General features: G+C 46.5%; 1 protein-coding gene across 10 annotated transcripts in view; it reads right to left on the bottom strand.

The window, feature by feature from the left end:
- The window catches only part of FRMD4A (FERM domain containing 4A), a 362,843-nt gene that overhangs the window by 169,389 nt on the left and 168,307 nt on the right, over positions 1-25,147 (bottom strand). Inside the window, exons 1-2 of one of the 10 annotated variants that reach the window (XM_080605839.1) lie at positions 6,700-7,924; positions 6,286-6,518 (exon numbers count right to left, since the gene is read on the bottom strand). The exons of 7 other annotated variants lie outside the window; for them this stretch is intronic. In XM_080605839.1, the coding sequence (XP_080461965.1) occupies positions 6,286-6,444 (159 nt within the window). In that variant the 5' untranslated portion in view covers positions 6,445-6,518; positions 6,700-7,924. Of the gene's footprint in view, positions 1-6,285; positions 7,931-25,147 lie in introns of those variants that run through there. 2 more of the 10 variants (XM_080605840.1, XM_080605836.1) reach the window with 2 other exon arrangements.

The following is a 25,147-nucleotide window of genomic DNA, read 5'->3' on the forward strand; positions in this document are numbered from 1 at the left end:
AGATGGGGTGAGAAACTCTGTGAGCCAAAAGCTCCCGAGCAGCTTTTGGAAACGCATGAGGTTTATTAGCCCTTTCTGCAGCTCTGGGGCTTTTGGACAGAGGGCTTTTTTCCTCTTTTTTTTTTTTTTTTTTTTTTTGGGGGGGGGATTAGTATCGGTTGCCATTGTTGCTTTCTTTTAAGGGAAGCAGTTCAAGTCTCATAAATGCTTAAATATGTAGCAATAAAGTTTGAGACTTCTCAAGGGCAGCCTCAGAGGCCATGGACTAGCTCAGCAAAGTAATAGAGAAAAAAAATCACGATTGCCTCCTACTAAAGTGGGAATTAAGGAGACTGCAAGCTTGGAGGGGCCTGACCCAGTTATGATAACTCAAAGGGTGGCTTTAGGGAGCCTGAATCCTCCTGGAGGATTCCCTGGAGCATCATGGTGCCCCGAGGACAGAGCATGCCCCAGCAAAGAGCTCAAAACCCAACTAACCCATTGAAAAGCCCTCTGCTTGGAACGAGGAGAAAAGATTTGGGTTTGCTGGCTTGAAGGGAGTTGGTCCCGACAGCCTCAGCTACACGCTGAGACCTGGATAAGGTTTTAGCTACTTATTTGTGGATTTTCCTGGTCTTTTCTGCTGCCCGCCCAACACTCTCACACACCTAATCCCCCATTTCCTCAGCCTTCATCGTGCTGGGAACTGACTAGATTAATGGGACATGCTAATATGTCAGGCCTGAAAGGAAAGCAAAGAGCTGGTTGTGTTTGAATTCCACATTAATCTACTTGGCAATGAAGCTATAAATCAAAACCTGGAAGTTTTACCAATCTGAAAAGATGTGTTTAACATTCCAGCCCTTTCCTTCCTCTCTTCTGCCCAGCATTGATTTGCAGAGCCATTTACAGGGGCATGGCAGGCTTGCAAAAATCTGCTTTTACTCCTGAGCCCCTAACTGTTAGACACAGTAAGATGTCTCCAAGGCAAGCAGGATGAGAAACGACAGTGAGGCGAGAATGAATTTCCCAGATTGTTCCCTGACGAGAAGAAAGACCCCATTCCTGATAGCCAGTTCCCAGAGAAAGGGCAGAAGGTTTTGGGGCTGAAACACAACATCTCCCAACAGCTGGCTGCTCACCAAAAGGCTCCAGTGTGCTTGCCATTCTGCTGTGACTTCAGCAAGATGCCAAAGCAAATGGGTTTGTTCCCTGCTCCCTTCAGATCTACTACACCTCTCCACGAATGGGGAGGCGTTGTCCTACACCTCATTATGCTCCTTTCCAAACCAGGGCCTCTGAGTGAGCCTCTCTCAAGCTTTCAACGTCTGTTGATGTGTCCTCTGCAGGGAAAACAAAATTGGGCTGGTAAATAAAGAGAGTGAATTATCTGAACATCAGGCCCAAGAAAGATGGGGGTTGGAGGCTGATGTGGCTGAGTGCATCAGGGTGGGAAGGAAGGTGGCAGACAACCTGGCCCTCCTCTGCTGGTGGAGCAAGGAAGGCAGAAACCACAAAAACCATCTTCTGGGCTTTGATACCTGCCATCTCTGGTCCAAGAGGAGTAACGGTGTGTTCAAGCACTGCAAAAGCACCTTCATTGCTAAGGGGATGGGAGTCATGGGTGATTGATATATCTGGAAACCAGCTAGTGAGCTTGGAATTGCAACCCAATTTTGCCTTGCAGTAACCTCTGTCCTGGCACTGGGGTGCCCAGAGCCCCTAGATGACCCCAAGGGACCTTGGCTTCTCCATTTGTTCCTACAAAACCTCCTCCATCACTCCTTGGCCCTTTATCCTCCTGCCAGCATGGCAAAAGCAGTCTCTCACTCTTCCTTTCAGGTTTAACATTCAACCCCCGGATGCTACAGCCCAGCTCCCCTCTTAATCCCATTATCTATAAGTGGATATATGGGGAGCAATGAGGTATTGAAGGCAATTCTGCTCTTCTGTCTATAGCCCCAAGCGACTCATTTGGGCCGTCTCTGCCTCAGTTTCTAGGGCAGTAAAATAGACATGATGCTGCTTAATGCCTTTGCAAAGTGGTTGGTGAATAAAAAGCAGTGCACTACTGTGTGCAGGAATTAAACGGATGCGAGGTTTGGTCCTGCAGCTCCTCCACAGGCTGCTCCGCATCCTGCCTGGGACTCGGTGGGAGTAGTTGGTGGGATTTGGAGCAGACAGTCACATAAACACATTTTTACTGAAGATGTAGGTCCCGGTCTGCTTAATGTTCTTTGACACTGCACAGGCAGAGCCAGGAAGCTAAAACATTTGTTGATGGATTTGGAGATTAAATAAATAGTGAAATATCTTCAGGATGTTAAAGTACAGAGCTCACTGCCTACCCTGCAATAAAGCAGCCCTCCCCCAGCAGCTCCTAAAAGGGCAGTGTTTCCGCAGCAGCCAGCACTGTGTTCATTCACAGGGCCGTTTTTTGTAGGTCAGAGCAGCCAGACATCTTCTGGGCATGGGTAAAAATACACCCGGCAGCTCAGTGGCATCTTGCACAACCGAAAGCTTCAGCTGGAAGTTTATTCTTTGCTAATCTCCTTTCCTCAATGGGTCGCAATCACGCAGTCGGAAAGCCACGTGGCGGTTCACAGAACACAACTGAAATATAGCAAGCGTTCGGCACAACTGACACGGAACAAGTAGTGAATATTAGCCCAATGGAAACAGGGAGGACTTTGGAGAGGCCAAGTGTTTGTTCAGATGGAGCGGACCAGTGCAGCCCTGGGAATCGCAGGGGACTTGCAGAAGGATTTGCTTGCTGGGGAGAGAACTGTGGTCTGAGACAGCTGATGGCATCACCGTCCCTGGGGGTGTTCAAGGAAAGGTTGGACGTGGTGCTTGGGGACATGGTTTAGTGGGTGACATTGGTGGTAGGGGGTGGTTGGACCAGGTGATCTTGGAGGGGCTTTTCCAACCTTAATGATTCTGTGATTCTATGGCACTTTGCCTTGGGGTACCAAAGGTTCTCAGGTGTCCTGAGTACCACAGCATCGCTTAAAGACAAAGAGAAATGGCTTTACTCAGCATCTCCAAAAGTCAAATCCAGTTTGAAGAATGAAGGAAGAATTTTTGATTTTTTCAGTCTCTCTCATAACTACTGCTCACAGCCTGAGCAGCTGCAGACTTGTGATTGCCATGTCAGTATGGATCTGACGGCTGAAATCTGCAGTGGACAGGATGGGGTCCTAATTAGCACACCCAGCATCACCCCAAACTGCTATCCCATCTACCTCTGCTAGTGCGTTGCCACTGAATTCCCTACAGCCAAGAAAGCAAAGTCTCACTTGTCGGGAATGAAGGGAAATGGTGCCCAGAGATGGGCAGTGACTGCAAGACCTCTGCGTTTTCTCTGTTTGGAGAAGGTAGAAATTTTGTTACGTTGAATTTGGGCACCTTGGTTCTGATGTCACTCAGGAGGGAAATCCCACGCTCTGGTGAGAACCTGCATGGATGTTCTCCATGGCCACGAAGTAAATCCAGGTGTCGTGAAGGTGCTGAAGGTACTGGCTATGCATGGACAGGCTGTGATGGAGGCACCTACAGATCTCCATCAGGACAGAAAGGCGCTGAGGAAGCTGCCAGGGACCAGACTGATGCTGTCGGGCAGAGCCAGGCACCTCGCCCTGCTCAGACCCCTTGGACCAGGTAAACCCATGCCTGGTCTCGATGCTCACTTCCACATGATCACACAAACACATTTCCCTGTCACCTGCTCCAACCTGGTCTCTAAGAAATAAGGAGAAACAATGAGAAAAATGTTTTATGCTGTACTGATACCCCCAAGTCAGCCTCAGCAGGGCTGAGCCTGCAAGTGGCTCCAGAAGCACAGAGTCACTGGGAGGAGATTAGATCAAAGAAGAAAGCATAAAGGAGAGGGATATGCATATATTGATGTATGAGAATGTTTTGCTCAATTTTACAAGGTTATCTAATGTTTCTTTTTAGGGCTGTTTCAGTTCTGGTGCCAGGCAGAGGTCCTACAGCTGATCTACACTCCGCTCTCAAGATGCAGTAGCAGCAGGGATTAATATATTGCAGCAACAAAACTAGAACAGTCAAGAGATTATTTGTTCATCTAAACACCAAACAATGTAAGAACTCTCTGTGTCTGGGTAGGAAGTTATTAAGCTGTCAGGCTCTCTGTCCCGGCAATACTCCACTAAAATACTCCGTCAGCATTTAAGTAGGAGATGCTGGCTGCTGGAGGAAATGTGGCTAGGATTAACACGCATAAGTTCAGAGCCTGTTATCAGCTCATGCTGGTCACTGCTAATACCATTGCTTCTGGCTGGCTGTGGAGAGCAGCTATGCGATGCCTTTCCCAAGCAAAACCCCACCCAGCAGCAATCTCCCAGTACCTGGCCCACCATTTCTGTCCCTCTCCAAGCTGGAAGCTCGTGGGTGATAAACAAATAACCTCACGCAAATAAGGTGGCATGGTTTTAGTGAGCTTCTGCAGATGTTCCCCCATTCTGTCTGAGAAACGGGCAACCACTCAAGCCAGTTTGTGTCCCACCCTGTCCTGTGAGTGTCAGAATGCATTGATGGTCATGGGGTGGGAGGGGAGGCATCCTTGCCAGTCCCGTTCTCCTGATGGGTCTAGGGAAGGGGGATAACGTGCCATGGACATGATATAATGCCATGGAGGGCAGCTAAAGATGTGCACGTTGTAATGCAAACAGTGCACTTGTGCATGTGCTCAGTGCACATCAGGGTAAATGTGGTAACAGCCCACCGATCCCAGGAGAGTTGTCACACTTCCACGGGCAGCAGCATCCCCCTGGTCTTTAGGCTGGGTAGGTGATTCATAGTCTGAGCCTCAATGCATCTCATGGCTACTCAGTTTTTAGGGATGGTTTTACACGGGTAGAGGGTAAAGGGAGATGCAGCACTGAGCTGCCTTGCTTTCCCTTCCCGTGGCCATGTGGGCAGCTCAGTTCACATGGAACCATCACCTGATACATCCCAAGGTGGTTTCAAGCTGTTCCCAGTGCCACCAGGGCTATCTGTGGGATGAGGGGTCCTTCTGGGCAATGGGTTTGTGTTACTGGCTGCAGTCACCCTCTAGGGTAAATGAATACTTAGAATAAATGCACTGCCCATGCCTGCTGAACTCCAAAGGCAGCCATAAAATCTATTCTAGAAGTCGGCAGAAACCAAAGCGTGATTTGAAGCTGGTTCAAAACTTGCTGAAATTACCCTAAGCCTTCTCTTGGTTTCCCTCTATGCAACACACACAGTTTCTACGGGCTCTTAATCTGGCCTCTTCTGTATAACTTGGCTTCACACATGGAGACTTCCAAAGCACAGGAAAAGCAGAACACTAAGCAAATAGGAGTAGCAGAAAATGCCTTTTCCAAATGCAAACACCCATCAGTCAATCCAACGTCCAGCATTAGCCAAACCAGTGAAGCCGATAAATATTGTAATGGGTTTGTCCCTGCAGCAGAATAAACGTCTAGCCTCGGCTGTCTGAATAAAAAAGCAGACGAGCTGGATACCGGCTGGCTTACAGCAACATTTCAACCTAGGCTCACCTACGGACTGGAATAAAAGTTGCTACTCAACTTGGCATCCAGTTCCAACATCTTCGCCATGGCGTTAATGCAGAGGATTTAACCCAGTTTAGTTGGTCTCAGTAACAAACACAACTTATTAGAGCAGCCTCTACAGAGCAGCCAGCCCCAAACCTCTGTGTCCGCTGCTCAGAGCAGCAGAGGGGAAGGCAGCCTCCATGCCACGTAACATATTTACTGGATAAAACAAAAGGTTTGGGCAATCAGATGCCTCAGGCTTGCCAGACTGAGCAGTCGGAAGGCATTGCACAAGTCACTTAGGGACAACCAGTGCCTCTGCAGCTTAAAACCAACCGCGTCTGCCCATTTTCTACCAGCAGGTTACATGTCTCGAGGTGTCCTTTCCTCCATGCAAGTTATAAATTGCTTTTGTGCCACTATGGGGACAGCTCGAGGACGCAGCACAGCTAAGGCTGGCCATACTTACAAGTATAAAGCTTCATAAGGAGAGGGGACAGATCAGAGTGACCCTTAATTCCCATTATTCCCCACCATGCTATGGGAAGGAGAGTCGGGATCGGTGTTCAGCCTTGAGAACCCCACCACCATCCTCAAATCCTGCGTTTCTCCCCCACTTTAGGTCTCTGCCCCACCACCTGCGGTGTGACCCACAGCGGGTGGTAGGAGCAGAACTGGACCCCATGTGGCTCTCCAAGAGATTTCCCTTCTGCAGCGCCAGGATTTGAAGTTCTGGCCTGGTGTTTTATAACCCTACCTGATAAACGGCTCTGGAAATGCACCATGGCTTCAGCATGAGCTGCAGGACCCTCAGATTTCCAAAGCGACAAGTCCTCAGAGCCCGGGACGTCAGGCTCCACACCAGGCTGTCCCAGCTGTAGAGCAGATCCTCAAAGCCAAAGAGCACAGCAGCCATGCCAGCTCCCCGTGCGAAACGCCCGTGTCTCCCTGCTCAGGGGCGATCGGATAGTCCCCAGGCGCCTTTACGGACTGCAAGGTTAAAAAGTCACTGCCATTTCCATCAAAGGAGGAGAAGCAAAAGAAAAATGAAAAGAAACAGAAACAAACAACAAAACCCCCCAAAAAAACAAAACCACCAAACCAAACCCGACAACAAAAAAAGCAGCAGCCAAAATAAACTGGGGATGTGCCTTTCTCCCTTCGCACACACCCTTCAGGATGTGGTTTATCCCTGTGTGTGTCTTCTCAAGGCGAGTTCTGCTGCACCCAGGGGCGAGCAGGGAAGAGGTAAAAATACCCCTCCCGACTTCGGGAGGCAATTGCACATCCCTCGCGGAGGGCTTCTTGGATGCACTGCATCACTTCCCAGCTCTCCGCTGCAGAACCAAGAAGCAAACTCGGATCCAAAGTCATCACTTTGAAAGCTCGGCGCTGGGACTCCATCCAGAGGGAGGAAAAAAGCCGCTCGCTCTCCCTCTGCCAACATTCCCAAGACATTCCAGAATGGGGCTTAACTCTTTCAACCACTCCCAAACAACAGCTGAGGAGACAGCTTTGCCACATGCAACGTTTCATCCTTTTGTTTCGCACATTGACTAGCCATTGCACGGTTACAATCCAGTCTTTTTTCCACCCAAATGTCTCTTTTGGAGCTTTTACGCGTTTTGGACCCAGAAGGATACTCGGTCTTCATGTGAGACTTATGTAACTGTCTGAAAACCACCCTATTTACCCAAGGGATGATATCTTGGAAAGGTGCATGGATTAAAAAATACCCATTTTAAATCAGTCTGATTCAGCTGCTGTGGACATATTTTTAACCGTTGCCAAGCTTGAATTAGTAAGGGTGGGTCTCATCCGAGTAAGCACAGGAGAATGTCATTCAGTTCTCCCCATCTAAGCCGGACACCAAAGTGTCCTTTTCAGCCTATGGATGTGAGGAACTGCATCTGACATCCCTTCCTAAAATAGGGGTTGGGAGGAGACCAGCTCCCTGCCTGCTTCCCTGCAGGAACCCAGAGCAGCTTGTCTGGGTGGGGACTTCATGCTGCCAGCACCTGTAATCACAGAGGGAACTGGTTGGGTAAGGGCAAAAATAATTTATCAGCACAAGGCCTTTGCAGTCCAATTAAATCATCATAAAATCCACTTGGTTAAATTGCAACAGTTTTATTTATTTATTTATTTGTTTGTTTGTTTGTTTGTTTGTTTATGACTAAATTCTTCTGCTCCTTCTCCTATGCTCCTTCTGCTAAGGTTTAATAACCAGGTGGGGAAACTGAGGTGGAATTATTTTTACCAAACCACAGAACAAATCAGCAATCTTGGCAAATGCTGTCTGTCTTTTTTCACTCATTTCACCCTCCCTATAAAGGATTGTGAAGGAAAAGGACTTGCAAGGAGCCAGATGGGGATTGCCTACATGGAGGCATTTTTTTAGAGGGTTAGACCGGACAACCCCAATTTGAGCTGAAATTTTGAGGGACCTGCAAGCACTGAGCCCCTAAAACATCAGAAGCTGGGTTCTCACATAACGGAGCTGAGAAGCTACCTTTTTCCCAAAGTCTGCATGGTTTTTCTCTGATTTAACTCCCTGGATGGGGAAGGAGAAGGGACATTCATTACTGTCGGGTTTTCCATAGCCTTGTCCCAGGCTGACCCCAACCATGGTTTGATCTTTGAGGACTGGAAGGCACAAAGCAAGCGGTGCATCATGACCACAACGTGAGGATGCTCATCAGCCCATTGACAGGGAGGTGAAGGGCCAGGAAAATTACAGCTGCCAAATTCACGTTTTCAGCATAATTGCTTCTTCAGTGCACCATTTTTAGAGTGGCATCTAAAAAAATAATGATATTTATTTCAACCTTATTAGATGCTATTTATCCTGCAAAGTGTTATTTTCTTTCCTCCTCCCTCTGACACCATGTGTCTGTTTTCTTGGTGTCCAGCCTCTGTTCCTAGTCCCTCCTTGCTCATCCTCTCAATGATTTCTTTGCCTGCATGTAAACTAGGTAACACACTGCCTCCGTTTGTAGCGAGGTAGACAAGGGACCAGGAACTATAAAGCCTCATTTGGAAGAAAGATATTTTTTATATAGCTTGACAAGACAATATTTGCCCCAGGCTACAGCCTAGTGTATAAGATCTCTGCCTGGGAGCACAAGAGAGGAAAAGAAAGAAATGTGTTTGATAAAGGAAAACAGAAGGGGGAAGAAACCATCGCGAGTGATTGCTCTGGGATGTGATCTAACCCCTTTGGTATTCTGCGAGGGGGAGAGGAGGGGAAATGGAGGATATGCCACAGGTTTAAAATTAGCTGCTCCACATGTGCATTTGGTCTTTCTGTGTGTTCGAAAGGAGACTTTTGGCCCCCTGTCCCAGCTTGGTAATTACTCAACAGATGAAGGCAGCTCTGAAGGAGCATTTTCACTCCGCTGATGACATAATCAGACTTTCAGAAAACACTTTCCCTACACATTTATTTAACTGATAGACTGGAGCAGGCTCCTTAGGAGTCACTTGAGTCTATAGGAGGCCCGGCGAGCATCTGAATGTGTAGATTTACCTCCATGATTAGAGCAGATTGTTTGGTTTCCTGCAGAGGTTTTCCTGCTGATTAGACACATACTATTTTTGAGGGGGTAAAAGCTGCCTGAATACAGATTACCCGGCCCAGCTAGCAGCTTCCGAGGGAACTGCAGCCCTGGATGTTTCTCAGGCAAAGGCAGACCTGTCCCCTCCAGACCCCAGCAGCTCTGGACCCTGAGGGGGAAATCAGTCCTGGGAACCCTCCCCCAGGAGGGTGCAAACTGTCTTACTGTGGATTCAGCAAAATAAGGTAGGTTTGTGATGAAATTCTCCTCTGGAAGCACATAGGAGAAGGTGCAAATGTCTATCCAAAGAGGCCAGAAGGAGTCTTTGCTACAGGGAGCAGCAGAAGTGAGAACAGTAATAAATGAACGAGACTCAATGACTTGGTTCTTCTGCTGGAGTACATGCTAAGTCCCTTCTGTAAAATCATCTTACATTTCTATAAAACACAGTTTCACCTTTTCTGAGTTCAGTTAGGAAAAAAAAAAAGGTCCTTTGCACTCTACATAGATCTATAGATATTTGCAGGTCCTTCCAACACAGCCTCTCTAATTATGCACTGATTATTTCCCACTGTCTCTGAGAAAATGTCAGGCAAAACATTTACTACGAAACCTCCCACGTTTTACTGACAGTCCAAGGGCTGTTACTAGGGTATAAAAATAGCTCCTTATTTTCCACGAAAAAGAAAAAAAAAAAAAAAAAAAAGAAAAACCCACTGGGCTGCTGCCTTGTTTCACGGGGCTGTCACTGAAGGCTTAGGTTGGGTTTCTCCACCCAACCCCATCACCGAGCTCCTCCTCACCATGGTCCCTTGACAGCCACCCTGGCGTTGATGTAGGTTGATGCTGCCTGCCCTGGGAGCTCAGGAGATGAATCTACATTTTTCCTTTAGGCAGATGTTATGTTCTGCCCTCAGAGGGAGAAGTGCAGCATTAATCTCCAGCGCTCTTTCGAGTAAGTCCCTACCCACAACTTTCCGATGGGTGTGGATGTGCCTGGGGGTGTTGACAGACAGACGAGCCGGGCGGAGGGCGGCTTCCTTTGAGCTTGCTGTGGATGTACCAGAAATATCCTGTTTCTGCTCAGCACATGGCCCCAACGGTCCCTGCAGCTCCAGGCCAATGGGCTCTTTTAAGTCTTATTTCAAATCCATTATCCTTTTTGATCTTTATTTCTCTATAACGTTAAGAGGATAAATGTTGTTAGATCTTCCTGTGTAAAGTTCCCTTTCATGTGGAAGCTTCATGCTTTCTTGTGTTGGAATTTTTTTTTCTTTTTTCTTTTTTTCCAACAATCATTTTCTTGGAAATCCTGTGTTTTCTGAGATGTTTAGCTAGCTGCATTTTCCTCCTCATGCCTTAATGACACATCATTTTCTTGGCTGATGAGACAGAATCAGATAGGGATGACCCACTGTCAAGTGCAAAAACACATGGGAAAGGAGCTACCACCTTCCTTCATGTGTGCCTACAGCACCATGTGGTGGGGGCTTACAAAAGTCAGCTCCCTCCCATAACTGCTCTGGACCACAAACTGCAGAGATTTCCAGATGGGCCTTGGGCTCCAAATCCCTTTGAGAGTCCGAGCCTCTGGGTTTGCCCTGTTCCCACCCCAACTAAGGTGGTCTCATCTCTTGGGTCAACCCATTTGGGCTTCTCCCTCTTTCCCCTGGCAAGTAGCCTCACCACCACCCAAGGAGGGACAGTGGAGGGTTTCTGTGTGTTCAGATCAGTGCAGACCAGTTGGAGCTTCCCAGAGTACAAGGACTGGATACCAGGGGCTTTATTTCTTGTAGCTTTGCCAGGTTTTGAAGTTTTATAAACAAACGTTGGAGGAAAGGGTTATAAAAGGAGCTTGGCATGGTGTTTGAGTTGAAGAAGCAGATCCTCAGACTTCACGGGCTATAATAGACAATATATATGTTCTAGGCAAAGGAAACTTACCTAAATTTAAAAAGAGAGTTAAAATCAAGTGTGGATATCTAGACTGGCCTGCTAAAGGCTTTGATCAAATGCCTGTGCCCATTAGAGCAATGAAAGTGAAGAGTAACTCTGCTGACCCTGCAATCATTTTGGATTGCTGTAATACAACGAACATCACCTGGCTGGGCCATGAGACCTGGGCAATAATCCTGCTTGCACCTGTGCAGCATTGTATAGGGGGCACAAACCCTCCTAGTTCTCTTCTCTGGAGCTGCAGATCAAGAAGTCATTTTGGGGATTATTTTCCTGGAGATTTTCTGCCCTATGTAAGTGTGAGAGACACGTCTGCACTTTCTAACCTCACCCACCACATGTACCCCAGCTACGGATATAACGAGCTTCCACCCCACACCCCCTGGCCACTGACAGCCAGGCAACTCTCCTGCAAAGAAAATGCCAGAAACTGAAGGCTTCTCTGCCAGTTGCATTTTAAGATGAACATCATGAGTCGGAAATCCTGGCCAATTTCCTCAAGATGTTCTCACGAGCCCATATGGCCTAAAATGTTCCGTAATGAAAAGAACTGCTGCTTTGCAGCAATAACTGAATGAAAATTTACTATTCCAGTCATCCACCTTGATCATAATATCTCTAAAGCTTTCTGAAAATGTGAAGTGCTCTGGCAGTGCTAAGTATTATCGTTATGCGAACAGCAGCTCCTTCTGCGGCAGGCTGTACGTGTCCTCACTTTAGAGGGATTTTTATTGACTGACACAGGAGAGTATGTCATATCCTCAAATCATACACATTTAATTTCCTAAAGTAAGCTACGTTAGTGATTTAACAAGGTTTAAAAGTAAGCGAGTACCATGAAGCTGGGCTCGTACTTGTCCCTAATGTTCAAACTGCTCAAGTGATTTCACTTCTACGGCGCAGAGATGTGAAAGAGATTGTGCAGAGATTTGTTATTAAATCCTCTTTCTCTGTGAGTGCTGCAGTGAATGAGTCTGCGGGAGGGGATGTAGGTCAGAGCAATGTATTAAGTAAATAGTGCAGAACAGCCATGGAAAGTGAATGGCGAGATCTTAAATACGATTATTCACTTTGGAAACCCAAGCTTATGATTAACTCTGATCCCGCTGGGGATGGCAACGTCCTGTGACTGGGGTGCCCAGTCGAAGCCGTGCACACTCACACATGCCCATCACCGCAAGGTTCATCATCGTGCTGCTCTCCGGTATTGTTTGCAGAAATGCTCAGGAGAATTACTTTTGGCCAGAAGGAAAGAAAAATTAAAAAAAAAATAAAAATCCCAGCCTGCTTAGGAGGCACATGTAGACAGAGGGCAACGGAAAGCTCATCCAGCAGCTGAGCTGCTTTCCTTCCACGTTACTTACCGCTGTCTAAAATAGCCTTTGGCAAGGTTCAGGGGGGAAGCAATGCGAACCTCAGGCAAGGCTGTGTTTGTGCCCATCAGGCGGGCGCTGAATTTCAGATGAGATTGAACACACCTGGCTGCTCACCGAAGGAGTCACACCTGTTCAGTTCCACTTGTCTTGTTTCTAACTTTTCTTTATCCCTTTGGTGATTGGAGCAAGTATTTACATTTACTAGGGGTTCTCCAATACCCACGTATTCACATAATTTCTAATTATACATTTAGCATGTGCTTCTAACCCGTATCAGAAGATGCTGGACAAGCTGTCGAAAGTCCATGGCCTTGGCCGTGGTTTGGAGGACACATTGCTGCACGTTGCAGGTGTCTCCCAACCGGCGCTATTTGCCTGGGGGAGAAGACAAATCTGGTGGCTCATAAAAAGCCAGTCTGCAGTTTTGCCCTATGGCAAGAAGGATAATTTAATGAAGGGCGGCCTTGCTGTCTACGTACAAATGTCCTGTTTCAGTAGAACATTTTCTTATAACTACTCCTGCAGATATATTTAAGTAGTCTGTCTGATTCAGACCCCGTGGTAACACTCGCAGCATTCAGCGACTAATACAAAGTCTGTTCTGTTCACAGACAAGAGCTGAGCATTTCATTAAAAAGAAGGAGGGCAAAGGGAACATATTTTAGAAAATCAATGGACCAGATTTCTCACGTTTGATGTTGCTTATGGGTTGGAAAGCCTGCTGCTGTCTAAGTTAAAGCACATATGTTTAATTTATTCTGAAGCTCCTTATACACGATCATTTCAAATAAATGCCTGCTGGTTAGGATGTAATAGTCACTGGGCAGAGAGGAAGGATATAATATAAGCAGGTCAAATTTGACCTTCCAAGTAGCAATGAGAAGGAATCTGGTCCTATTCCAGAAAAGTCATCAGTTTCCTGAGTAACATTAGACAAGTCACATAACTTTATGGGTCTCCATTTCCTCAGTAGATTAATTCACTGGCATTTGTCAGGTGCTATGAAATATCATGGGAGTTCTTTTACATTAAAAAATAAATATGTGTTCAGCCTGCTGGAAAGCCAAATGGTCCTATTCTGCAAGAGTTAGGCAGCAAAAAACAGAAATACTGACGATATCTTTGATCCATAATGCACTGTCTGCGTTGAAAGATCCTACACTGATTATCAAAATAGGCACAACTGTGGGTGAATAAATGATCCCCAAGGTGAAGACTGGTTATGTACATACACACCCCCTGTGGGAGCAGCACTGCATACATCCAGGTGGTGCTAAAGACACGTGGGGAGGGTGCCGTGGGGGAAGGTGATGGCTCTGCTGACTCCGGAGTACAGAGGACCCAGGGGAAACCATGGCCTGAGCTGTTAACACCACAAAGCACGATGCCTGAGCACTCATTCATGGCATCTCCATGGGGCTGACACATGGGACTGGTGTGGTTATCTCTGTTGCCACAGAACAATTAATCTGCAGATGGGAAACTTGGGAGTCAGCGCAAGGGGATTACAGTACTGCAGCAGATCCTCACACAGAGAACATCTCCCCAGCTGGGACCAGTCAGACCTTCTCAGCAGAGCATGAGAGCTGACCTCTACCCCATTTACTCCTGAAACACAGACCCCTGTGGTTGATGCTAATGGAAAATCTCCATTTGCGTTGCAGGACAGCACTGGATCTGTGCCATCTGAAGTGATAATGCATACACAGTTGACAGAAGATGATAACTTGCGCTTACGTTGCTGCTCAACTTAAAACCCTGTACAAACATCAGTCTCTATTGCCTCACGATGCCTTGGGAGATTTGCATCTTTGTTCTGCCACCAGAGCTGTAGATAATTTGGGGCAAGAGGCCTGATGTGCCTGCGTGGGACAGCCAGTCGCTGGTTTCCCCTTTCTCCAGCTATTTTCTGTAGCTGCTGTTACACCCACGTACCCACCAGCACACCCAGACAGGGCTCCAGGAGGTATAAATAGCAGCCCAGACTCTGTCTGCGGAGGTGGAGTGCAGTTAATCAAACTCCCCCATGCCCTGCCTTCCAACCTGATGATTTACAGTGTGGAATTCAAACTCACTGCCTTGCTTGTTTGCTAATATGTCTGGAAAATGGATCGAAAGCTGACGGATCGAAGCAGCAAGTCAGTCACCTCATTGTCTCTATGGACAGAAGACCGAAGCTGTTCAGAAGTTAAAACAAAGAGGATTTACACTCTTGACTTGGAAATTTATGACTCATTCCCATTTCGGTCGTTGTTCGAAGCGGCTGTCATTTCCCCTGCCCCCAAAACATTCATGCCATAAAAAATAAAACCCATAAACTCTCTGCTGTCCTTATCTCCATGCACAAAGAATTCAAATGTTCACTTTGCTAACTGAAACTTGACTTCCTGTTATTAAGAAGGACATCCTAGTATTTAAAAACATGAGATTTTTATTTTTTTCCCCTTCTTCAATCCAGGCAGAATGTCTAACGATTCTGGGGTTTGTTTCCTGCTCGTAATTAAGTAGGTCACAGCTGCAAAGCAAGAGAACAAGAAAATATTCAGATCACACAAAGCCAAGAATGATTAAATCATTTGCAGCTGAAGGATATGGCAGATTTTTTTTTTTTTTTTTTTAAGAAGCCTCAAGTCTAAGGAAAACAAATGCAGGAACTTTTAAGAGAATGATGAACTTGGAAGTTCTGCCCAAGCGCCACAGTAGCTCGGAAAGAAAGAGTGATCAAAACCCAGCTAACGTTGTTCACAAGTCGAATAGCTTTCTGTGGTTGAAACGAACTCACTTCGTCTCTGCTCAGGGCCATATATTCCACCCCTTCAGTTCTCTTTGAACCACATGTAAAAGCACCCTAATTTCTCCTGGGTGGTTGCCACCAGGCCAGATGTGGCAGAGCCCTCCGTGTTGGCCTGAAATGCCATGCTCTGCCTCTCCGGTAGGTCAGATGCAGCACACACACCCTGTGCCACTCCAGACACAATTCGGTCACACCACAGTCTCTTCCCATGCTGGAAGGTCCCATGGGGCTGAAGGTCGTTTGATCTGCACTCATAGCTCTTGGTGTCACCCCGTTTTGGCTCCTACTCCTTCTCCGTTTAGGATGGTGAGCTGCTCTTGGTACCTACATGACTACCTTCATCCCACAGACAAGTAGCAGGGCATGGTCCTTCACCCTTAATGAGCCATTCACACATGGGTTGAAGAAACTCTAAGAGCAGGGTTAGGATCTGGGGTTCATCCTCATCCCAGAGAGGCATCAGCTAACAAAGTCACGCCACAACCTTGCAAAACAGGGAAAAGCTTCCACCACAGAGCTGAGGTGTCCGTCTGTGCGAACTGGGCACTTCAAGACAAAGTTGGTCCTATCTGACCTCATTTGGGTTATTACAGGATTCAGAAGGAGAACAGATAACACTACATTCCCATCATGATGGTTTTTGAGGGTGCATTTGCCTAGGCTTTGGTATAAACCAGAGCAACACCAGCACTCCTCCAAGACATTGCTCAGGTAAAACAGGGGATGGAGAACAACCTCCCTGCCACCCTCACCTTGCCCAGGTACAGTCCTTGGGATCACTCTGCACCTTCATGAAAAGGAGATGAAGCAGGATGCTCAGACGTGAACATATTAAACCACAGCCTAGGTCTAAAGGGCAATGGAGACATGTTCCAAATGCATTGTAGCTCTAACAACAGGGTTGTTATTCTGGACAGTGAGAGAAATGGTCTTTGGGAGGATTTACATTTGAAACCCACCAAAATCAACAGTACATAGGGCAGTGGTGCAGTCAGACAAGGAGCACTGCCTTGGGAGGGAGCACCCTCTCAGACTGATTTCAAAACAGTGTTTTAGTTCTCTCAGAAAAGTGGTTAAGACAGCACAGAATAACAGCAACGAAAACATATCGCTGTTTCTATAAAACCGTGATCACAGGAGACACAAATCCCAGCGATTTTAAATTGCCGATGACCTCATGTTTTCTCAAGCTCCGACTGGGGAGCTGCGATGGGAACGAAAAGCCCACGTCAATGGTATTCTGGGCTCTGTCCCTGTCTGACCGGACGCGATCAGTTCACTCCGGGATAAGGGAACGTGGACCTTTTTGTGCGAGCATTTCTTGGCTTGGCAAGCTAGGAACTCAGGGGGGAGAGACGGTCACAGCCTCCCTGATGGGCGATCATTACGAAACACAAACAACGAAGGGTTTCTTAGAGCTTGGTCCCTGGGGAATTTGAGGCCAGTCCTGCAGTCTCTCCTTGCAAAGCGCTGACCTCGTGGGAGAGGGACTGCGTGCAGGAGCGTGGTGACACATATCGGGGGATGAAGAAGATGCCTGGTCCATCTTCATGTAATTTGGGACATCTGGAGTTGTGGGCTTCTGTCTGGAGTTTCTTCAAAAGATGCCAAATTTCAGAAAGTTTTGCTCCTTCCCTCTGAAACAGGGATGGAGGACTCCCGGGGAAGGGAAGTTGTCGGCTTCATCAGCGCTGGGCTCTGTAGGGAGTGTTCAGAGACCTCACAGCATCTCTTGGCCTTTGCAGGAAAACATTCATGCTGCCCACACCCTTGTCCTGAATCTTTCAGCAATTTCCCTTCCAAATGCGGGTGGATAACAGACCCCATGGGTTAGCACAAAGCAAAGCTCAAGGGCAAATGATTTTCAAAACGCTGCCGTGACTCTGAGCTCGGCCAGCGCTGCGCGACCTGCTGTGACTGATTTTTAAGGAAAAGGGGCTAAATCATCATCTAGCATCAGCCTGCTTATCTTTTCCCTGGCAGCAGCCCCCAGAAGCTGGAATTTGGCCCCAAGGCCATTTTAACCGCTCTCCGGTGACTGATTAGATGCGCTGGCATGCGCTAACATAACTGAGCTGACTGTGCTCTTAAAAAATCAACGTCCTCTGTTTTTATGACTCTTCTTGGCCAGGTTCCCACGTGCTGTAACTGAAGCAAATCCTTTTTTCATCTGCAGGAAACTGCCACTATTGGTGCATTTGAAAGTTTACAGGAGGATACTAGATGGCTGCCTTAGCGAAGTCAAGGATGGAAAAAAAGGAAGCTTTCCAACAATTCAGTGTGGAAATTATGAAAATTGGAAGGCCTCCTCCCAGTCCCTGGTGTGGTTTGCAGCACGGGCTGGGTGGAGAGATGCTGGAGAAGGAGGAAGGGAGTGTGGATGTGCATTTCCAGCCATCAGGAGCCCTAAAGCTTGATCCTGCTTGAAACTCACCCAGATTAGGACAATGTCACCAATTCACCTCGGCTCTTACTCTGAAAGCATCCTGGCTGCCAAGCAGGAATGACAGTACTGGCTGGATCTTGTAGAGTTTGGTGAAGATTAATGTCTGTAGAGCCCTTAGAAGATGTAAAGCCCTACATATTGTAAGAAATCATTTTTAAGTGTGGCCTAGGACTGCCAAGCTTCCCTCTTGCAGTACCCTATCTGTCATATCAGCCTTGACAGGTTTTCTTGGCTGATGTTTTCAAAAACTAGGAACTTCATGCTCTGCCCTTAGGTAGGCAAGGGTAACAGCTTTGAGCTCAGCTCCGAGGAAAGGAGACCCTGAGAAACATTCACTACTTGCTCTTCTTGTTTTTCTCTGAAAGTCTGGACCTTCTAAAGAGGACAAACTACCTACCAACTGTGGGGTTTTAACTTTGCTCCTTCTCCTCCATGCTGTCTGCTGAAGCATTCAGATTGATTAAGGGAAGACTGAAGGACAGAAAGTCACTTGTTGCTGTCCTCATTCAGCTTACCAAGATACTCCAAAGCTTTGTGGATAATACTACAACCCATGCAAGACAACCCTTGTGGTTAGGGGTTTACTATGGCTACTGACTGTGTATCAAAAGGATTAATTGAAGGAAGATGTTGGGGAGTTTTTTTGGAGTGCTGTGGAGGAGGAAAAGGACATTAGCTTTCTCTCTGAAGAGCAGTCGTGTCCTTGATCAGGTAATACTGATCAAGGGGAGCACACTGATCCTGTGCTCTTCCCCTGAGCATCTCAAAGTGCTGTTACCCAACAAAATCTCAGCATCTATTTCAGATGCAGTAAACATAGGCACCTATGCAGAGAAACTGATATGGCATACATATTGCTCTGAATGTTGGGTTATAGCTATCCTGTAACGAAAGAGAGGCAATTGGAGGAAATGCAAATACAGAATCCGATCCCTTTCCTATTTCCCCAGCTGCTCCATACGCAGATGAGGTATCTGGCACTTTACCAAGCCCTCAGTAATAAAGTTGTGCATTTTAATGATCATCAAAGTGAGGTAGCACTTACCTCAAGCCTGTAAGAAGAAAAATGTGGAAGATTAACCCTGAAGATGGCCATGGGGCTGTCCTTCAGAGCAGGCTCAGGCATTTCCTCAGGGTCTCTGAACACAAATATCTCCAAAAGAAGCAGCAAGCACCACAAGCTTCGCAAGCCAGATGCAAACGCAGACTCCCAAAACTGAATGACTACTTCTGCTGTCTGTGGAGATGCTGATATCTGAGCTGGGCTAGCCTGGATGCCCCAACTGGATCTGGTCTCCAGGAGTGAGCATGCAGAGCAGAAATGGTAGCCAGTGTTCATCTCCTCTAAATGGAAAAGTTTTTGTTCCCTCTATAAGCTAATGGGAGACGGATGTCAACACAGAGGGCAATTCATCCCATCTTAAATTGGTTTTGAAGATTTGAGGATGGGTTGTCATCAAAAGAAACACATTACTCTCTTCTTTTTCTACTAAAGATGCCTAAAGGGGTAGTAAAACCTCTTACTGTTGCATGAGATAAACTTGTAAAAGAAGGCTGGATGAAGTTGAAGACAGTTGATGTGGGGAATACAAACCAACCAACCAGGACATAAACTCCTGCCTTAAATATCTTTTAGATGAGTTTCTCCAAAGCACATATCATCTTATAAGTCATCTGTTGGGAGTTAGCAGGGTGGAAACTCCCTGTGGCAGAAACTTTTGAGCTAAGGTCAGTTGGGTTCACTCTTGCAGCAATTTCTATTCTGAACTGCAAGTATTTGCAGTATCACAGTATTTGTTCTGCATGTCGATCTCCAAAGGGTGGTTGCTTAGTGCAACAACATTAATTGCAGGTTATCAGTCCTTAGCTCTACTTTCACACAGAGTTTACTTTTTCTGTGATGATGCAAAACATGGAGAGAAAATAGCCTCGTTCCCACACCATCAAGTCTTGGCGGCTTGTATAGAGGCAGTACTGGAAGCTAAAATGAATTTCAACCTCGGCTAAGAAGCTGGCTCACTTATTTCAAAGCCTGCGCAACCCTAATTACACCTTCTAAATATATTCCAGAAGTGCAGCTGGATTGTGGAGTGTGTGAGGGTGACTAAATCGCATCATTTGTGGCCCATTATCTTTTCAAAAGCTTTTCATGTGGTAACATTGGGAAGTGGAGACTAATTGCGCTCCTTGCCTGTGCAATTTGGAGAGTTTGCTACTTCAGTCCCAACAAGAAAAATTCAAGTGTAAGAATCACTCGTATCCATCTGCTGGTAGAATGAAAAGTCACCATTTCTTTGACGCCACTAAAAATGACTGAGACAATGAAGATAATAGATATTTCACCAGAAAATAAGCTAAGCTCAGACAGAAAGTCTGACCATAAGTTTTGAAGCGTGTTTGAAATTTGAGCCCAACTTTCCAAAATTCTTGAATCAGCAAAATAGAAAGTGCGTGACTGCCTTCAGAACAGATTTCTTTTTGGTCTGAACAGCCTCTTTTATGACTTTTATTGGGCTGGTTAGAGGGGTCTGGGTGCTTGTGAGCTTCACTGAAGCTGCTTCTGCTATTTAATCAGCCTTGTATTGGTGCCTGGCTTGCAACAGAGATGTGCCAAGAGAAAATGGGAAAGCTCTATGAAGGCTAAGCTCTGAAGGCTGAGTTGGTGCTCTTCCACCTTTCTTTTTCCATGTAAGATCATTTACTATAACATGAACTAAATAGATGAAAAAATTGATCAAGATATTAAAAACTAGAAAAATGCATGCATCGTACTTTGCACTTGATGCCTGAAAATGCTGTTCGTTCAGGAGATTGTTCAAGCAACATTTAAGCAACTCCTTCTACGGATCACAGATTGATGAAGTCTGGAGGCATTCTGTCTGGACCTTCAAGTCTAGCAGAAGGCGTGTCTAAGTCTTTCTAGGGATGAGCCCTGGCTGGATGCTGAGTTAGGACTAGGTCTTCAGGATGGGGCAGACTGGAAGCTCACAAATGAGTAAGGAATTTCATATACACAAGCTACCACTTTGCATTATCTTTTACTTGTTGACCTTGCATGAAACTCAGTCTTTGTATGGAAAAACCTTTTAGGAGGTTTCCTCTAGGGGTGTAGTTCCTGCCTTTTGGACTGTAGAACACTACCTTGAGGCAAGTGGTTTGGTGCTAAACCATCACATCTCCTGAGCTTTGGGCTGCTGGTAGGCTGCACGATCCAGGCATGGTACTAGTTGCAGGCTGGTTAGCTGGATGGCCAAAAGGTTCCAGGAACTACTGGAGACTTTCCACAGCCCTCCTGCTCCAAACCCATATAACTGAATTTGCGTGACCACCCTCTCCCTTCACCCAGATCCAAAAAAAAAAAAAAAGAAAGAAAGAAAAAAAAAGAATCAGCTCATTTTTGGCTCTGACCTCTGCTGCCTGCCCTGCTCTTTTTTGTCCCCTGCCCTGCCCTTGCTCTCCCAGGGTCTGGCCAACATGAAGGCAACAAATGCCAAACTCTAATGAAAAAAATCTTTTCATTTTCTGATAAAAACAAGATTCCAAAGCACTGGAAATTTCACAGAAGTGCCTCTGCTCATGAGGACTCCAGGCTTTGAGAGCTTCTGATAATTCAATTAAGCTCCAACCGTTTGAAAACCAATTTGAGCAGTATCCCGGTTCCTAGCTCTGCAGAGTTCACCAGTCACTATCTATTAGCCTCTGCTGCACTCTCACCTCTTGCACTCTTAACTTGCTTAAATTTGGGGGGGATAAAGTCTGGCACAGCTCCTGATCCGTTCCACGAAAAGTCTGTTTTGATTTGTTACACCTTTTAGAAATGTCACAAAACATTACAACTTCCAGACACCTGAGAGTGTGTGCCAAGCATTTGTCTGTCTAGGTAGAGTTCAAATTAAACCAATTCCCCCCAAATACTTGTGAACAGGTCAGGAAAGATAAAGCTCAGATGAAGCAGATAAAACTGATGTTCTGGCAGTCACAAGTGATTATATCAGAGCATTATACAGGTGACAGTTTTGCTACTTAAGCTTATCCTCTTATTCATTTTTTTTGACACAATTATTTGTCTATAGGACTGGTGAATAATTCATTGCAAATAAACTGTGTTGCAAAATGTTGCCTCTTATTTTTCCACTGCCTTAAGTTTGTATATTAGATTCATCAACTTGAGACTTGAGTAACTTCATGAGAAAAGCTAAAACAACAGGAGTTCTTTGCTTCAAGGTCTCCCTTCTCTCTTGAGCAACTTTTACACTCAATTATCTACTGCTCTTTTGCTATCCACAGTACCTGAGTAATTCTGCTGTCACCTTGGCAGTCTATCAGATGGTCGTGATGCTGTCAAGGTAGGAGGCATGTCCAAAAAATGTCACTGAAACAAAAGTCTGCAGAACCTGCATGCCATGGTTAAGAGTTTGCAATCAAATAGCATGAACTGGAAAGATCAACTTCCCCTGGAGCACTTGCTTAGTCGTGATGTCAGAGTGAGCGCTGGCAGCATCACTCAGAGCTTTGCACGAGAGAGTTTAACAAATGAGGACCACGGCACCGCGAATGCCGTGAGATCTGCCTTGTTCCACCCTGCTACAACCCTCACTACAGCCCTTTGTGTAAGAGGTTTCCAACCACTCTGCTCTTAAATGCATGCTGGAAAATGATTAATAACAAGCCAAAGGCTGAATTATGTTTTGTCCAGTAGGAAAAGAATATCAATAACTCAGTAATAATTTGTGCAGTAGCAATACACACCCCAACTCTTTTGCTGGATTTGCTTGAAGGCAACCTACTCTCTTGCCAAAAGCAAAGGTCGCCATAAGCTGCAGAACAGCGTGGGAAAACCTGCCTCAGACTTGGCCTGCGGAGCAGAGAGACTGATTTTTTCTTCTTTTTTATTTTTTTTTCAGCCCTGGGTTCTCTCTTCTCAAGAGAAATTTATTTATAGGAGGAATGACGTTTCCTGCTGCATTCTTAACGTGCTTGCAGCTTGGGATAAGGACATGGGAGCTTTGTCTTTCGCCATCTGTTTCTTTATGGCAGTAAATATCCATTTACAGATTTATCTCTGCCCGATGTGTTATAGAGTCATGATACAAATGAGTGTTCATGGATATCCATTCAGAGCAAAAGAGTCAAAGGTAAATACCAGTCCCGGTTCCATGTAGATTTGCACATGTGTATTGGGCAGTGGAGTTCTGGCTTGCGGCTGTGGAGGCGTTTTTAATCTTGGCTTATCTTCTTCAGGGGCACAAGAAATAAACAGAAATGATCGAGACTGAAATCCTGCTGAGCTGCAAGCATCCATCGATATAGCTGGGCACAGGGCCTTTGATTTATTATAGCTGAGAACTGGGACTTAAAGCTGGGGTGCAAACTGCAAGACCTAATTTAGAATGGCTTTTCCAGCCATATCACTTCCAGCTTGGTTTATTTCTTACAGCGCTTCGTTTAGTCTGGAGATGGCCTCCTTTTTTTACGCAGCATCTGTAATACCATCCTTTGGGCCTCGAAGGCAGAAGAGAGGGCAGACTCATTCTTTTTTTTTTTTTTTAATCCAAGAAAGCTGCATGCTTTCTCTAGGTTTTCTAACTCGAAAAACAATGCCTTGTGTTTATGGTGAGAAACATTCCCGTGGCTGGAAAATAGCCAGCGAGGTCTTGAGAGAGGGAGCAAGTATGTGCTCCTCTTTGCCAGTGCCTCGCAAGAGCGGACGGCGATCTCTGAATGGAGCTCGGCATTTGTTAGGCATTAGCAGGCCTCTATTCATCTTCCTCTCACACACATCCGCAGCACATGGATGTAATAAAGATAGCTCGCAGGCACAAACCGTCTCGCATTAATAATGCAAAGGGACTACGTACTTAACGTCTGCTGGTGGGGGAAGGAGAGCCAGAGAGGGATGGCCTGGTAGGGAGGGCTCTGTGCTGAGGAATGGTGTGTGAGGGGTGGGATTCACGTCAGCTGGATGGGGTGTCCTCTTCCGACCACCGTGTCCTTGGACTTGCCGACCAAAGGAGAGCTGGCTGGGGCTTATGGAGGTGTTAACTCAGCCAGACATCGGTGGTCGGGAGACCACAGCATCCTCTGCAGAGCACTTTGCCTCTGCAGTGAGGTGCTGGCCAGGGTGGAGACGTCTCATAGACATCCACATTGACTTAGGTGAGCCTAAATCATCAGCTTCTGCTGTGCTTAATTTTGTCATGGTTGACGTGTTTGGTGGTACCTCATGGACGCTGAGCTTAGAAACACAGCTTCTGTGTGGCTTCAGGGCCCAAATGTAGGGGATCGGTGCCTGCCAGCCCTACCTTGTAGGGAAAGGGAGCACTATGCTGTGTTTTGAGCAAGTTGACCACCACCTCCTACCTCATGGGCCTTTTTCCTGATGGAGCAGCCCTGTGACAAGGCAGAGAGAATAATGACAAGAAAAGAGATTTAGGGCCCAAAAAAAAAGAGCTGGTTGCAAAGATCATCGTACCAAATTCCCCAGCATAACTCACAGGAAGGCTCCAGTGTTTGCCTAACCAGAAGCTTGAACCACCCCAACCCTAGGTCAGAGAGTGGGAAGGAGAGAAATAAACTGTGGATGCAAGCGAAAATAAAACAACACAAAGCCCTCTGAGAGCAGCAGGTCCCTGGGCTGTGGCCACGTGCCTTTGCCCACCCACCCACTTTATTCCTGCCCTTGTTGATGGGCTTCCAGCCAGCTCAAAAGCCCTGGGGACAACACCAGGCACTGTGTTGGCACCGATGGCACACTGCCCCTTGCCATCTGTGAAGCACAGTGAGGATGAGAGACGAGTGTTACACGTCAGCTTTAGCTGTCCTGTGCATGAGCTACGACTTCTGCCCATGTTTTGGCACTTGTGATTAATAGCCCTCGTTTCCTATACCCACACCCCATTTCTTGTCACTTGTGATTAATATCTTTCACTTCCTATGCACACATCTATATATTGATGCATCCACCCATCCCTCTCTACTTGTGTGTGTATTTTTCCCCCATTTTGTGTGTATGCCTGCCCGTGATGCAAACCACCACCATCTGCAGTCTGTTCTTGCCTCCTATATAACTGATCATCAGGATCATCAGGTCTAACCACCAGCCTGACCTACCAAGTCCCACCACTAAGTCATATCCCTTAGAGTCACGTCCACAAATCTCTTAAATCCCTCCAGGGATGGGGACTCCACCACTTCCCTGGGCAGCCCGTTCCAATGCCTCCCTCTCCATGAAGAAATCCTTCCTAATATCCAACTTGAGCCTACCCTGGTGCAACCTGAGACTGATCTACATGAAATCATGCTCAGCCTCCAGCATCTCTGCTTGGCCATGGTGCTGGTTTACTTCCAGCCAGGGCGGAAACATGCTAGAGATTGTTGGCCCCACAGCAGTGGAGAGCTTGCACCTTGTGGGAAGCCACCTTTGAAGAAGCCAGCAGATGCTTCTGCTCCCCTTGCTTGCAAGAGCAACCACAAAGTCACCTCTGGTGACC

The sequence above is a fragment of the Anser brachyrhynchus genome, assembly GCF_964034855.1.
Source record: "Anser brachyrhynchus genome assembly, chromosome: 1".
NCBI lineage: Eukaryota > Metazoa > Chordata > Aves > Anseriformes > Anatidae > Anser > Anser brachyrhynchus.